Below are 16,744 nucleotides of genomic sequence, written 5' to 3' on the forward strand. Positions count from 1 at the left end.
TAAACCCAATGCCCCCGTAGCCTAATGGCGACTCTCATTTTGCTCTAGCCTATGCATATAAATACATTACCCTTCTACAAATGCATCCAGTTTAGCCAGTTCATCCGACAAACCAACCAAGACGTCCAGTGTGCCAACCTAGAAGGGAAAAACAACATTTCATTACTGAGATTTCATCCTGTTTTTTTTTTTAAACAAGGTAATACAACATCTTGATTTGAAGGGCCTGCAAATCTTAAGTTCTCCTTATTTCATAATATGCAAGTGTGGTTAAAAAATGTTTGCTAGACACTGCAAAGCTATTTATATGTACAAGATAATCCTCTAATTCATGGGCACAGCCACCACTTAGATGTGAAGATTCCACAATAGCAGGCCTGTGCCTCTGCTGGTCCTGCCCAGTGGCAGTGGATCATTTGAAGTCATGGTTTACAAGAGCAGCTCTTAAGCAGGGGTCCAGGGTTGTGCATCAGAGCATCTGTAACTGAAATTGTGGTGTTTCTTTTTAAAGGAAACTTTATGATTATTATTATTTTTGGCCGCATAGCATGGCACACAGGATTTTAGTTCCCTGACCGGGGACTGAACCCGTGCCCCTGCAGTGAAAGCACGCAGTCCTAACCACTGGACCACCAGGGAATTCCCTGTAATTGAATTTGTACTCAACGCTGTGTATGTGTAAATGAGCGTGTTTTGGAAGAAATGTCCACAGTCTATATCAGTGTATCAAAGGAATTCGTAAGTCCCAAAATACTAAGAACCAGTGGTATTTCTTAAATGAGTGTTGTATGTAACTGCCTCATTTGGTTAACCAGAAAAATATAAGTATCATGATCTTTTCCATTCTTTACAGAAGTTCAGTCAACCGATTACTGGCAGCCTGCTTCACTTAGAGGCTGCTACATTACTGATGTTTAATAAATGTTAAATAGATAAACTAGATTAAATAACTAGGATAGATTTGCCAAGTATAATTAAAGAGGTGAAATGGTAAAACATTTACAACATCAGTGAGTATTACACAAATTTAATAACAGAAAAATGGATTCACTGTGATATATAAGAATACACAGTCCCAAGATTTTTCACTTCTAAAAATCATATTTAAGTAATACATCGAGTATTTTCATAAGATTTCTCATTAAAATTTAAATTACAATTTAGAACAGCACAAAAGTTTAGGAAAAATGTTATTTTGTTTTGGTAGTTTCCTTCAAGACATCTCAATTTCCTTATTATCTAAAATTTGAAGATCAGAAAGAACAGGATAAGTTTTAAATTATGCCAATCCCTAGAGATGAGAGAGTTTTCTTTTGAAGGAACCTGGATATCTCATTTCTACCAAAAGGTAAGCAGAGATAACTGTCCTCTCCTTCATGATGAACGATTTTGCACAGCACAGTTTTACCTTTAAGTCAGGAATGTTGAACTTTGAAGTAACTGCAAGATTGTTGTTCTTCGTAGTTGCCGCATGCAATTTCTCCCATGTTTGCTGACATGTTTTCTCCCCAGGAGCTGATATAAGCCAGAACTCAGTCATGTTGGTTACCAGATATTTCTTCCAAAATCAAGAGAGACTCTGAAATGTAAAACAAAACAAACTAAAAGTACATTCAATATCACTTGTTTCTAAATTATTTCAGAGTGATAAGCATAGCCTGCTGCAAAACTATCAATAATTCAACACTGGCATACAATCCTAAGCAAAGTCAAATCTACTTACCTGGATGTAAATCCATATAAATGGTAAATGGTGATTTATTTATGATACTAGGAAAAAGAGATGATAAAGACCTAATACATGAAGTACATAATTTTTTTAAATTACAAAACATCCTAAAATGGGAATTAGTCAAGAAGTGAGACTACCCAAAATATCAGCCACCAACAGTTTCATTCCACAAAAGAAGGTGGGAGAGTCACAAATTTATAGGTTTATCTTAAATTTTTAAAACATAAAACCAAAATAGGAAGTAAAAAAACATGCATAACTCTTACCTTTGAAAAAGAATTGAATCAATGCATTTGAACAGTAGCCACCAAATAAATTTGCCACATCTGGCTTAGCAAATCCTACAAGGTCAGCCAAATTGGTGGTTAATTTTCATCCATATTCAATCTAAGGGAATCTCCTCAATCTCTAGCGTATACTTGGTGGCCATCAAACGTTTACAAATTTGCAAAAAAAAACACAAAACTTGACAATCAACCTTGTAAATCAGTCTCTTATTTAAAATATGACTTGGGGCAGGGAGGGATGCATAATACAACACGATTGGATCTGAATTAAGAGGCTGTGGATCTCCCTTTCCAGAGTTCCATTAAGACAAAACCAACCCTCTTCCACAATCTTTCTCCCTCTCCCCTTTTCCCTCTCTCCCTGACACACACACACACACACACACACACACACACGCATACACATGCACGCACACATGCACACATGCGCACAGAGAAAAAGAAAGTCCAAAACCAAATCTACTCAGAATCTAAGTAGGTAAAAAACACAAACACAGAAGAACTCATAATATAATAGCGTCATTATTTCTACTTTAATATGCTTTCATTAGAACCACCATAAACTTTCTACTACCACTGCTTGTTTAACCTTTCCTGAAATTTGGAGTCTTAGGCAGAAAATAACGATCTTACAAAGTTGTCCTGATAATCAATCAAAGAATGAATATGAAAGAACTTTGTAAATTTAAATTTCCTTTAAAATGTAAAGTATCATAGTTAATCGCAATGGACTTTCATAATTTCAAAAGACAACTGAAATTAAAGTAATCCTACCGGGCTTCCCTGGTGGCGCAGTGGTTAAGAATCCGCCTGCCAATGCAGGAGACACGGGTTCGAGCCCTAGTCCGGGAATATCTAACATGCCGTGGAGCAACTAAACCCGTGGGCCACAACTACTGGGCCTGCACTCTAGAGCCCGCAAGCCACAGCTACTGAGCCCACGTGCCACAATTACTGAAGCCCGTACTCCTAGAGCCCACGCTCCGCAACAAGAGAAGCCACTGCAATGAGAAGCCTGTGCACCACAACGAAGAACAGCCCCCGCTGGCCACGACAAGAGAAAAGCCCGTGCGTAGCATTGAAGACCCAACGCGCGTAGCACTGAAGACCCAATGCAAATAAATAAATTTCTTAAAAAATGTTTAAAAATAAATAAAGTAATCCTACCAGGTCATTACACAATTGAAGGTGACCTGAACATATATGCCATTCAATATTCTTATTTTTTTCTAACTTCCATTTCAAGAGTATCTACCACATACTAGGTACTGCTCTAAACGTTTTATACATTATTATTTCAATTAATCTTCCTAACACCTCTACGAGATACATATCATCCTCCCCACTTATAGATTTTTTTAAATAAATTTGTTTATTTATTTATTTTTGGCTGTGTTGGGTCTTCATTGCTGCACACGGGCTTTCTCTAGTTGCAGCGAGCGGGCTTCTCGTTGCAGTGGCTTCTCGTTGCAGAGCACGAGCTCTAGGCGCGTGGGCTTCAGTAGCTGTGGCACACGGTCTCAGTAGCTGTGGTGCACGGGCTTCGTTGCTCTGCGGCATATGGGATCTTCCCGGACCAGGGCTCGAACCCCTGTCCCCTGTATTGGCAGGCGGATTCTTAACCACTGCACCACCAGGGAAGTCCCCCGCTTACAGATTTAAAAACCCACTCAGAAAGGTTAAACTGGTGAAAATAAAGATGGTGGTATTAAATGAATCTCAAGAATTGTACTCTAAGATGATTTTTTCCAACATTCCTAAAAAGGCTGCACTAAGAGCTGCACTCTCTCAAATGGCCAACAAACTAAACACAGATTAATAGTGATGGTAAGCCCAGACAAAGCACTCAGCCTGGCCAGAAAAACAGTATCTGATGACCTGCAGATCACCTCCTCTCCCCGCAAAATGGCAGGTGACAGAATCAATTGTTAATGTCTTCCTCATGATACTGTTAAATTATCTAAACTGCAGCTTCTTCAAAGACTGTAACCATATGAACTATTACAGTAGATGTCACTATCATACCACTTAAGAGTTCTAGAAAATCTTTTTCAGCCAGCAGGTTTCCAAAGGATTTCAAGAAATATAGAAAGAGGACCATATTTCCTCATTTATAAATACCTGCCTGACTCTACAGAGCTTTCATCAGGATCAAATGAAATAATGTCATGGTAATTCTAAACAAAACTAGAGTCCCATCCTGCCTCTAAAGGCTGCTCCCAGTGTCCCACGTAGGAAATATCTTGTTTACTTACTACCTTGTAAATGCCACTATTATGCATTTATCACACTATTTTGCCTCATTTTTTTCACAACATCTTTTCCTCCCCACCTGACTGAGAAACCCTGAAGGGCCAGAATCATACCTTCTTTTCTGATGCTCTAAAAACCCAGCATATACAATTCCTGCCAACAGCAGGGATTTTATGAATAAATAAGAGACTTTATGAATAAGTCCTTGCTCGTTTTATGAATAAATGAAATATAATTATAACAATGACTCTGAACCAATCAAAAAGTCTGATCAGAGAAAAAAAATAAGGGCCAAGAAAAATATTTAAATGTTTTTTAAAGCTTTTTTTTTTTAAATTTAGTCTTTCAGAAAACAAATCCTAACCTTAGAGTAGTATATAAATTAAAAATCAGTAAAGCTGCAGATTACTAAGCCTTTGTCTTTCATTATTTTACAGGTGAATATAGAAATATAAAAGAGAGGGATTGAGAAAGAACCTGTTGGTACTTCAGGCAAAGCCATGGCCTCAATTCTTCTATCCTCTGGTCAAAGCAAACTATATAAGAGGAGTCTGATGCGAAAGACAAGCGACTTAAGTATCTAAGGATAAATGTAAGAACTGCCTATGAGAAGAGCATCAATAAGACTTCTGCAAAATCCCTGTTTTTTGGTCCACTGTTATCCTGTCACTTAAACAAGTCACATAAAAAAAATTCTTTTTGAAACTTAAGTACAATTTACGCTCAGTTCCAAAAAAACCCTATCTTTGCAGATGAACATATTTGTTGGGGGGAGGTCAAAAAGTGAAATCCCTGTTGCTAAACACATTTCCCCTTCTGAGCCACACAGACAGTCAAGACTGGTGTCCACTGGTTATCATCTCACCCAAGGTCTGGACACCTCCACTTCTGCTGACTGCTTCAACTGACTTGTTTTTATGCCTAATTATTTCCCTTTGTTTCATCTTGTATATTGGAAGTCAGGCATAAATATAGGCAAATCATATGTTAAGCAAAAGAGAAAATGATTTAAAAGGCATTCCTCAAGACTCAGATCAAGGTTTAAGTCCCTCTGTTATATGTGTGTACACAGTTGCTCTCTTGATGATCTTATTTATACTCAAGGCAATTCCAGTCTAGATGCTGAACACTATTCTACATTGTATCTCCAGCCTAGGCTACTCTGCTGCATCTAGAGCTGTACCCAACAAGTCTCCACAGCTGACTACAAGACATCTCCATCTGGATGTCTCCAAAAAAACCCAACATTTCTAGTCAAACTCCTAATGGCTTCCCCAAAACCTGGTCCTACTCCAGTGTTCCCTGAGTTAGCATAGTTAGTACCCCTGCAACATTAGACAACTATCAATAGAATTGTCAAATGTCATCAAGATAGCAGCCAACACTTATTGTGCACTTCCTATCTACCAGCACCAGTCAAAACACTTTACAAGGATTAACTCATTTGGTATATCTCATGGATAGTGGTTACAAATGAAGAAACCAAGGCACAGAAAATGCCTCATACATTATATGAAATATATAGTACAATATGTATCATGTCATATATCATATAAGTGCATATATTACATGCTAAGGATGAATGTATTATATGCTCTCACAGCACCTTTTAAGTATTTCCCTGAGCAACACTTTTTATTGATGTCTTTCTACCAAATAAACTGTGCATTAGGGTAGGTGGAAACCATGATAGCTTTTGCTCACAACCGTACTCTCAGTACCTGGTACAGAGGCTGGTATGTAGAACCTTAAGAAGTATTTGTTGGGCTTCCCTGGTGGCGCAGTGGTTGAGAGTCCACCTGCCGATGCAGGGGACACGGGTTCGTGCCCCGGTCCGGGAAGATCCCACGTGCCAAGGAGCAGCTGGGCCCGTGGGCCATGGCTGCTGAGCCTGCACGTCCGGAGCCTGAGCTCCACAATGGGAGAGGCCACGGCAGTGAGAGGCCCACGTACCGCAAAAAAAAAAAAAAAAAAAGTATTTGTTGAATATTCTTGAATAAGTAACTGTGAAGAGTAAGTAAGATAATAAAGTTAAAATACCTGGCTTATAATTGGTTCGCTCCCTTCACTTCCTCCATATTTTTTAAAGTCAATTTCATTGAAATATAATTTATATACAATAAAATGCACCCATTACAAGAGTACAGTTTGATGAGTTTTTGACAAACATACACACCTGGTTAACCACCACCAAAATCAAGATTAAGAACATTTCTGTCTTCCCAAAGCCTTCCCTCACACCAAGGCCCAGTCAATCCCTACCCTACTGCTGGCCCTGGGCAGGTGCCAATCTGCTTTCTGTCACACTATAGATTCATTTGGCCCGATGTAGAATTTCATTGTAAATGGAAGTGCACACTGCGTACTCTTTTGTATCTGGCTTCTTTTGCTCAGCATGTCTGTGATATTTGTCTATGGCCTGTGTATCAGTAGCAGTTCATTCTGTTTTATTGCTTAGTGTTCCGTGACATGAATGTACAATGGTTGCTTACCCATTCACCTGCTGATAGACATTTGGACGATTACTGGTTTGGGGCCATTAACAACAAAGGTGCTATGAATATTCCTCTACAAAGCTTTTGTGAAAATACCATTCATTTCTCTTGGATAACCATCTAGAAGTGGAATTTCTGAGTTGAATGATTAGCATATATTTAACTTTATAAGAAGCCACCAAACTGTTTTCCAAAGTAGATGTAATATTTTATATTCTCATTAGCAAGATACACAGTTCCAGTTGTTTCACATGCCCACCAACACTTAGTGCTGTCAGCCTTTATATTTTCAGCCATTCCAGGGGGTTGCAGGGGTATCTCACATTTCCACAATGACTACAAAGTTCAGGATCTTTTCATGTTCTTATCAACCATTTGTATATCTTCTTTTGTGAAGTTTCTATTCAAACCTTTTGTGAAATTTCTATTCAAATATTGTGCCTAATTTTTTTAAAAGCTGCATTCTTACTGAGTTGTAGGAATTTTTTGTGTGATCCTGATACAATTTGAGAGGTGTGTGTGTGTGTGTGTGTGTGTGTGTGTGTATTTCCTACGTATTTTCTCGTGTCTTGCCCTTTCTTAATGGTGTTTTTGAGTAGAAGTTTTCAATTCTGATGTCCAGTTTACTGACTTTTTCTTTTATAATATATGAGTTCTGACATAAGAAAAATCTGCCTACCCCAGAGTCACAAGGATTTATCCTGTTTGGAGTTCAGAGAGATTCTTCAATCTGTGTTTATAGTTTTCAACATTCACCCATTATTTTCTTCAAATTTCTTTCCTGCTTCTCTTTCCCTTTTTTTGAGACAAAAATGGCATGTATATTAAACCACCTGATATTGTCCCACAGGTCACTGAGCTTCCATTCACTTTTTTAAATTGTTTTCCTCTCTGGGCTTCAGTTTGGATACTTTCCTGCTACATCTTCTAGCTGGCTGACTTTCTCTTTAAAGTAATCTATTTGTCTCATGAAGTGAATTTTTCACTTTAGATGTATTTTTTACCCTTATAAGTTCCATCTTTTAAAACTTCTCTTTCCTCATTATGTTCATGTTTTCTGTTAAATCACTGAGCATATTTACAATTCACAACATTAAACTGTTGATCACTGGATTTTGTTTTCTTCCTTTCAAGAATGTTGTGCTTTGTTCTGGCAGTTACCTTACTTGAGCTTTAGCATGCTTCATTTCAAGGCTTGTTTTTATACTTTGTCAGGCTAAGTCTAAAGCTTTACTCTAGGGCTAATGTAGCCTTTCTACTAAGATCTGACCATCTGGGGATTCCATGGGATGCCCCAGGGATTCAATAAGGTATTCATACGCCTTCCGGCCCCATGAGCTCTGGCAACTGTCTAAAGTTCTCTAGTCATTCTTTGCCGGGCCTCCTACAGAGAGACTCCTTTACAGATGGTGGGTTTTCTGTCTAGCTCTCTCCTGTCAGCCTATCCAACCCACGAATTCTAGCCAGATAAGCCTTCCCCAACTCCAAGCCTCCTCAACTCAGCAAGACCAACATGCTCTGCGTGGTCTCCTCTAAACCATGGTCCAGAGAGTGACTCCAGGCAGAAAGCCAGAGGGATTATAGAGCTCATTTCATTTGTTTCCTGTCTCTTGGTTCCTGTATTACCTCTGTTGTCCAATAACTGGAAGCAGTTTTTTCATATATTTTATCCAACTTTCTAGTTGTTTATGGTGGGAAAACAAGTATGGTACCAGTTATTCCACAGTGACCAGAAGCTGAAGTCTCCTCTTGTTTTGCTGTATGTATTGTTCCTGAGTTTTTGGTTTTGCTAGGGATTCGACCACAACCTCCCAGTCCCTCAGCCCCATGCTTTAACATTTAATAGAAAACAGGATTAACAACAATGAACATGAGAAATATAACAAGTCTAGGCTGAAAGACTGTAATAATACTATTTGTGGGAAGAATGGAGCACTGCTTTGGCAGTAAAGTGGAGAAATGTTCATTTCCGTTTAAAAAAAAGGACAGATGTAGCTTGAATAAATGTCCCACACATATGTGTCATTAATTTTGCAAATGTATAGCATGCTCTAATGATTGATAAAATATAAATTCATTAAAAAGCATTAATAAAGATATAATAACTTGCCATCATTAATATTTCCTCAATCTAAAATAATTATATATCACAGGATAACCCAAAAAAGTTCTGTAACTTTTTTAAAAAGGGACAATTTCTAGAAGGCAGTTTGTCAATGTTAATCAAAAGCCATAAAAACGTTGACACAGCTTTAAGAAAGAAGACTATATATAGGTATAAACATTAAAGTGTTAAAAAAAACATTAAAGATTATCTCTTGGGAGTGGATTATGAATGTTCATTTTCATTCTTTCTGCGTATTCCTGTTTCCTAATTTTTTATTAATGAATTACTACATGTAAATGCCAGAAAAACCCCACACACTTCATTAAAAAAAAAAAAAAAAAGTGGGGCAATATCCTCACACTTGAAAACACTGAAAAGTTTAGAGACCGTTAAATGGCATGGCAACAAAGAACCCTGGATATAAATACAAAAGATAAAGGCAAAGCTGGTTAGTAGTAGCTGTGTCTGAAGTATGAGATCAAGGTTGGTAAACAGCCTTTTTATCTCACTGGGAATTTCAGTCAGGAAGAACCTAAATGCCAACTTCAGGAAGCATAGTGTAACGGCCACAGCACTGAACTGAGAATATGAAGACTTGGAATCTAATCCCAATTCTGCATATCACTGTCTGTGTAAATTTCATTTGTAAAATGAGAGGACTGGATTACCATATCCAGGATCCTTTTTTGCTCCTATATTCCATGAATCTATACTGGCTAAGACCCAGGATTCTTTTTTTTTTTTTCTATTTTCTTGTTAAGTCCCTCAAGTAAATCAGATGATCGGACAGGTTTCAGAACCACTATAGTAAAACAGGAATTTCCATGATTATATAGTGAGTTACATAGTAAATGTTACAAGAAATGGCAAATATTCCTTAATAAGATGGCTAAACGTCATACCATCATTATCAAGAATCACGCAGTATTGTTAGTTCTATAATACAGGAATAATTTTTGTTCTATGGAGTTCAGAAACCTTAAATACATGAACCCACGTTTTGCATGCTTTCTATGGCAGCTTACAAACTTAAAAAGTGAAAAGCAATATGATATATGAAATTAAGTACAGAACAATACGAAATCTGGGTAAACTACTGCTTTGCTCAAGAAATACACAATTTTATTTCATTTATGAAGGACAGAACATAGAGGATTTTAATGCCCTTCGTACAAATAGGTGGTTTTGTGACCATAGTGTTAGAATCCGGATTCATTCCCAAAACTTCTTGAAAAACTTTTCCAGCACTAAAAACATTGCTCTAGGGCTTCCCTGGTGGCACAGTGGTTGGCAGTCCGCCTGCCAATGCAGGGGACACAGGTTCATGCCCCAGTCTGGGAAGATCCCACGTGCCGTGAAGCGGCTGGGCCCGTGAGCCTTGGCCGCTGATCCTGCGCGGCTCCGCAACGGGAGAGGCCACAACAGTGAGAGGCCCGCGTACCGCAAAAACAAACAAACAAAAAAACACATTGCTCTAGGTGATAGGAGGCTGAGTTACTTACAAAAACTTATGCCCCTAGTCCTGCTTCTGCTCAGAAATAAAATTCAAATCTCCCATTCTTCACAGTCATCGCTACTAATGTCCTTTGTCTGAGTTTTTCTGCCTTATCTTCACAATGTTCTGACCTTCCTTTATCCATCTTTACCTCAGGCCTGCCTGTTGTCTCTTTCTTACTTGCCTCTGCTCAACAGTCCATTTTGCAGAAAGCAACCTCTTTCCTATTTCAACCAACTCAAAATTCTCTTAACAAAAAGATTTCCGCAACCAAGTCCAACCATGCACCAAATCCATTCATAATCCCAAATTATTTCTCCCTCAACCCGCATGTCCACTGAAATCCATGTAATAGACTGCATTAAAGCAGACATCTATCTTACGTTTTTTTCCGCCCAAATATCTGTTTGACTGTAACTGCTTTCAAGTTAGGGTCATATCATTCATCAAATGTTTTAGGTGCTTAAATTCCCAGAACTGTGGTAAGCTCCCAGAACTGTGGTAAGAAGCAACACAAAATGTACTCCCTGTCTTGAAGGAGCTTATACTTGTGTGTGTGGGTGTGTATGTGTGTGTAGGTCTCTACAAGTAGGTAGGTCTGTGTGTGCAGGGAAAGGTAGGAGGAAAACAATGCAGATGACAAGATAAAAAAAAAAAATCAAGGCGGAATACACTGGAGGCACAAGAGAAACACTAGTCAAATTTTTAAAACACTTCTATCTTGTCTGACTGCAATAAGTATTTTTTTTGTTTTTAAAGCAGTAACAACTCTTTTTCAAAATGGAAGGAAGGAAAAGAGAGAAGAAAGGAAATCCTGGGTCCAAATCTCTGAGACTGTTTATTTCATTACTGTATCACCCACTTATGAGAATTTAAAGGCGGTGGATTATTTTCCTACGGCATGGATTTGAATGTAAAATAAAAAGAGTAAAGTAGTAACTATCACAACAACACAAAAGGTGGGGATAATAAACCCAAACAGCTACTAGCATTTCTTTTGTAAATGAAGGTATCAGCCTGACCCAGGATAGAGGCAACCACAGAAAACAGTACAGCACCCCTATAAGTGCTCCAATACTTAAGTCCTTTTAATGCTTTCAAGGAACCAATATTTTAGTCTCTGAAATGCAACCACCTTTCACAGTAAATTAAATTTCTCAATAAAGGCTGAACGTGGCCTAAATGCAAAACAACTTCCTTTTTCAGTCCTTGAAAATACCAAGTCGTTTACTAAAGTGACTTATTTCAACAGGCACAAGAAGGCATACCTCAGATATCAGTGAAATATCACATAGCCTTCCAACTGTGACACATCAACTTTTAACAGAATTGATCAGTGCAAAACATTTACCACAATCCATTCATCTTAAAAAGTTGCTACATCCTTCCCCTAGAAATTTTTAACACCATACAAATAAAGAGTAAGAATAACTGTTTCCTCTCTGAATGTTAAAATTCTAGCCTTCAAAACAGAAGCACCTTAACTGGGATTGTGGGAGGGACTTGCTCACAATAAAACTTGTTTTAAAAGTTCCCAACAACAATGGGGGATTTTACCTTCCAAGAGACTTTGTCATTCATACAGAAGGAAATTTTTAAATTATCAGGATACACACCTTCTTTAAAAAAATCTTAACTTTTGTGTTGTTTTGTTTTCAACTGAAACAGTACCTATAAATGCTCTATAATCCTTTTACGAATTACCTGAATTTCATGCCATAAATATACTGAAATATGAAAGACAATTTAATCTTTAATGTATTTTATAACCAACTGCCATCTTTTTATTTTACAGTTGGCTAGAAATAAATGTGTAAGAACCAAGCCTTACTTAGGCATAGATGCTGATCATAAAACCTGAAACCAGCTAGAAAGGTAACAACTCATAACACAATGTTAAAAATCTCTTGCAATTTCTGCTAAAGCAAGCTGAATCGATAGGCAAGGAGGGCACTGTACCCCCATTACTAAAGGAACCATCAGAACCTTCTGAGGGCCCAGAGACTTTCTCTCTGCCACAGGCAACTCAACACTGACCCAGGGAGCAAACAATTCCTTCCATGCCAGGCAGCTCCCTGATTCTACACTCATGGTTCCCAAAACGTTACTTCCCTTCTCTTTCAGGCTGTTATTTTATAACAGTGACTGGACCACAGCACCATGTTTTCCACTAGAAGGTGCTGATATCTTTAAGATAATGTATTCTAGCCTGAAATTCAACAAGCCAAAGATCTAAAACAAGCTTGTCGCCCCCAATTCATCACTCAGGTAAGCTTGAGATCCTGTTTCCTGGTAATGACAACCACTTATTGAATATGTGCTATGTGATTAGCACTTCAATATGCTAAGCAATTTTGTAGTTGATTCCTTCAAAGAAGATGGTATCACCAACCCCACTTGCAGATGAGAGAACAGTTAATGAAATTTCTTGCCCAAGGCCACAGAGCTAGTGACTACATACATTTCACTTGCTAGTTTATTAAAACGCTGCTCTTAACCTCTATATCCCCAACATCTAGTAGAGGGCCTGTCACTAACAAGTACTCAATATGTGTCCAATAAATAAAGGATGGCACCATATGGGGTGTTTCACAACCAAATGGTACCTCTCTCCACCAGGAGGAGTTTGGAAATGTCTGGGAGCATTTTAGGTTGTCCCAACGTGGGGGCCACTACCACCATTTAGCGGATGGGGACCAAACAAGGGACAGTCCTGTCCAAAATGCCAAAAGCACCCACTGAGAAACCCTGAACTATAGGCTGGTTCACAAAGAAAACCTTTCATAGTAAAGTCAATCCACATGTTAACCAGCTTAATTTATAAATAACTTGCTATTTATGGATAGTTTGCTTAAAATATCTTAAAAGATACATCAATCTCTTTCTATAAAACACCATTTTTGCATTTACCTGCATTTTATTTTCAAGTACAGAGCTAAGGCTCCATCTTCTATCCTATCATGTAACCAAAGCACATCTCCTCCACTGTCCACAGGGCTCCTCTTGGAACTCTATAAATGTATAGCAGATTTGCTACACATTTGGAACAGGATTTTGCTTCATTATCAAGAATACAGTTTGAATTTTCTGGTTCCAAGGTTCACTCTTGTCAGAGGGAAATTTTAGACTGCCCTGCTTCACTGCCTGAGCTATCTTTCCAAGGCCACCATACTAATGGTTTCTACTATGTCTTCAAAACTTCAGTGAAATGTGAACCGAACATGAATTAGTTTATAACTAAAATGGTATAAAATTCCACATCCAAAGGGTGAAAAAGGTTTACTCCAGCACATAGATCAGAATATGTACAAGAATAAAATTTAACTAGGAGGTATTTGGTCAGAACTGCAGCAACGCCTAAGCAGGCTCAAGTGCAAAAGGAAGACTGACCGCTTGGGGACTGGAGCACAAGAAGATCCTTTGGCAAAGGTTTATTTTGGCATACCAGCTTTGCTCTTTAGCCAATGCAACTATGTCGCAAGCTGTGGAAATAATTACAGAATCAAAATTTTGAAGCCCAAACGTTTCTTTTTAGGTAGAGAAAACTAATGTAAATAAGGCTCTTAAGACTAATATGCCAAAAAATAAAAATGATCATTTCCTGCCCAGTCCTAAAAGCAGTATTACACTAACCACCTAGCTCTCAGCATTTACTTTAGTCAGATCCCGAGTACTGTTTCTTTAGATTTTATCTAGTCCCTGCAAGATACACCAAAAGAGTCTGAGACACAAACCCGAGGCTCCGTCTTCAGCACAATTTGAGACTTGCTTGTTGCCAAAGAACCGTGATTGATAAGCTGAGTACCTTTTGCCCACCTTATTGCTCATTATCTCCTCCAGCTGAACTGTAAACTGAACCGCTTCACCCAAGCCAACAGAAAAGCAGTTTTTAAAGCACTGACCACCGCTGCCAAATCCCTTTGAAGCTGTCCTACTCAAAAAAGTTCACCAAAAGTGCTGAATCAAAGATTACAGTGCACTACGAAAAACTCACCCTTCTCTCTAGATGTGATTGTGGTTAAGTACTGTGCAGGTAATCAGCAATCAGAAGATGATGGAAGTTATGCTAGACTTAAACACATCACTTGATGTCCATTTCTAGGTCCAAGGGTCTAGATAGGTCCCTAACTATACAATGAATGGCATTTTCATCTACTTTCTCACAAAGACCTGTGAGAACAAAATAAACATGAAAGGTAATTCCTGTGACTACTGTTCAATAAAAGATGTTCCAGAGTAGATGACAGTACCAAAGGATAAGTTTGGAAGGCCAAAACAGATCTTTGCAAAGGAGTCTCCCCTCAACCCCCAAAGGATCCAGTCTCCCCTGTGTACTTCAGGACTGCTTTGGGGGTAGCTATAACTACCCTCAGTGAAGGGTGCAAACAGAATCTAACCAAACTTTCCTTCCCCTTACTCCTCTGTTTCTCAGGTGATTCAATTTGCCCGTGTGATTCTCCCCTCAAGCTCCTTTTCAGGGGGTTCTTGCCTACCCTTCCCCCATTCTAATAAAAAATGGTTTGAGTTCTCTGGATTCTCGTTCTTTCCCCTGCCCACAAGGACCCTGCGTCCTCTCTGAGGGGCTCCTAGACCCTTTAAACTGCCACCCCCATAGCAAGCGCGTACACCCAGTGGAGGCTCTCGCGGTCGCTGTGACCTCACACACACCACCCCGGATCCTCATCTGGACCACTCAGTCACCTTTCATCCCCCTCAATCAAGCGGACGAGCATTCACTGGGGTCCTCACCCCAATCCAAGGAGAAATGTCCCAGACCGGAATTTTTATTTCTGCCTCTGCCACTGAGTACCCCCTGGGCCCTTTCTCTTTTTCCCTCCTTCCTCTTCCCTAGAGACAGAACCTAGGCCCAAGGCGGCGACGAACCCGCGCCGAGAAACCAGACACAGCCGCCCAACCGGCTCCAACGCCTCAGCCTCGGCCCCCGCGCCCGCCCCCATCCCTCCCCGGCCGCGACCGCAGCGCAAGCTTCGGCCTGGCGGGGGCTCCCCGTCCGGTGTAGCCATCGCTCACTGACCCAGGGAAGTGTCAAACGAGGAAGTGGCAGCAGTAACAGGTACAGAGGTGTACAGCCCGGCAGACGTTAACGGCTCAGCGCTCCATCCCTACCCGACCTAATCTCCGGCCTCACAGCTTCCTCGACCCCAGAGCCCACGAAGCAAGTCACGTGCCAGCCGGAGCGGTCAGCTGACCGCGGCGCCCGCCGCTCCGCCTACGCGCGCGCCACTGCGCAGCCGCCGCGGCCGAGCCCTCGGAAGAGGGGCGGGGCGGGGCGGGGCGGGGCGGGCCTGGGAGGCTCCCGGGGGATCCAAGGAGACCCGGGAGTCGCGGCTGGCGGCCGCTGTTCCGCGATTGGGTAGGGTTCCTGCTTCTCCCTGTGTCCGGCCCGAGTCTCGTGCGCCACTTGTGAATTTCACGGCCACCATCCCTAAGGTTATCCCACTTCTTCAGGTTTCTGCAGTTTGGAGTTTGTCTCCAGCCCCTACACAGGCTTCTCCACTCGGGGTTTTCTTCGGACAGCCCGGTTTTCTGAGTAATACCCTTAATAGTTCACTTCGGCCGCTGATTCACCTTTTCCTTCCAGTCCACTTCAGGTTAATTCCATAAATGTTCATGGAGCATTTACTGTGCGATAGTCACTGTGCGAATTTTCTTAGGATTATCTGCTGGCGTGAATCACTCCTTGCAGGAGAGAGCCTGTTATCTAGTTCAGGGGTATGTGAGGCGTGTAATAAACATCATAAATAGTTAGCACCACATTAGATAGTGGGAAACCAAGGAAGGTTACGCGGCAAAGGCATGGACAGGAGAAATCATGTCCTTTGGGGGAAAAAAAGGTAGCAAGCCGCTCTTTTGAGCCCTGCATATTTCATTGGCTGGGGAAGGTAGGTGGTATTATTCTAATTTAGAACATAGTTTTAGAAATGGTAAAGAACTTTGTGATTTTCTAATTCAGTACTTTTATATTTACAAATGGGGAAGGTGAAGAGCCAGAGGTCACAGAGCTGTTTAGCACAAGAGAATAGACATATCTGGTTTTAAATCCTGGCTCCACTGCTGACCAGCTGTGTGACCTCAGGCCTATAAACTTCAGCTTCTTCACCTGTAAAATGGTGGTAATAATACATCCCTTATAGGGATGTTGTGAAGATTAAATGACGTGTACATTTGGCATAGTGCCTGGCACATATGAAACACCCAGTAAATGGTTGCCATTATTACTATATATTATAGGACCCAGGTTTTCAGACCTATCTTATGCCTTTTCTGCTGTTGTGTCCCTGCAGAAATTCACCACAGAATTTCTTAGAGCCTTAGTAATACATTGGACAAAAAGTAACAACCAACCAACCTATC

General features: G+C 40.1%; 1 protein-coding gene across 4 annotated transcripts in view; it reads right to left on the reverse strand.

Annotated features, from left to right (window-relative positions):
* ATP6V1C1 (ATPase H+ transporting V1 subunit C1) overlaps positions 1-15,611 on the reverse strand; it is a 38,938-nt gene extending 23,327 nt beyond the window's left edge. The window contains exons 1-3 of one of the 4 annotated variants that reach the window (XM_029222866.1): positions 15,405-15,554; positions 1,409-1,579; positions 71-138 (exon numbers count right to left, since the gene is read on the reverse strand). In XM_029222866.1, coding sequence (XP_029078699.1) covers positions 71-138; positions 1,409-1,540 — 200 coding nt within the window. In that variant the 5' untranslated portion in view covers positions 1,541-1,579; positions 15,405-15,554. Of the gene's footprint in view, positions 1-70; positions 139-1,408; positions 1,580-1,723; positions 1,743-1,998; positions 2,740-15,404 lie in introns of those variants that run through there. The other 3 variants (XM_029222864.1, XM_029222865.1, XM_029222863.1) reach the window with 3 other exon arrangements.
* Positions 15,612-16,744: the final 1,133 nt, after the last annotated feature.

The sequence above is a fragment of the Monodon monoceros genome, unplaced genomic scaffold, assembly GCF_005190385.1.
Source record: "Monodon monoceros isolate NGI ecotype Baffin Bay Population unplaced genomic scaffold, NGI_Narwhal_1 Super_Scaffold_14, whole genome shotgun sequence".
Classification (NCBI taxonomy): Eukaryota; Metazoa; Chordata; class Mammalia; order Artiodactyla; family Monodontidae; genus Monodon; species Monodon monoceros.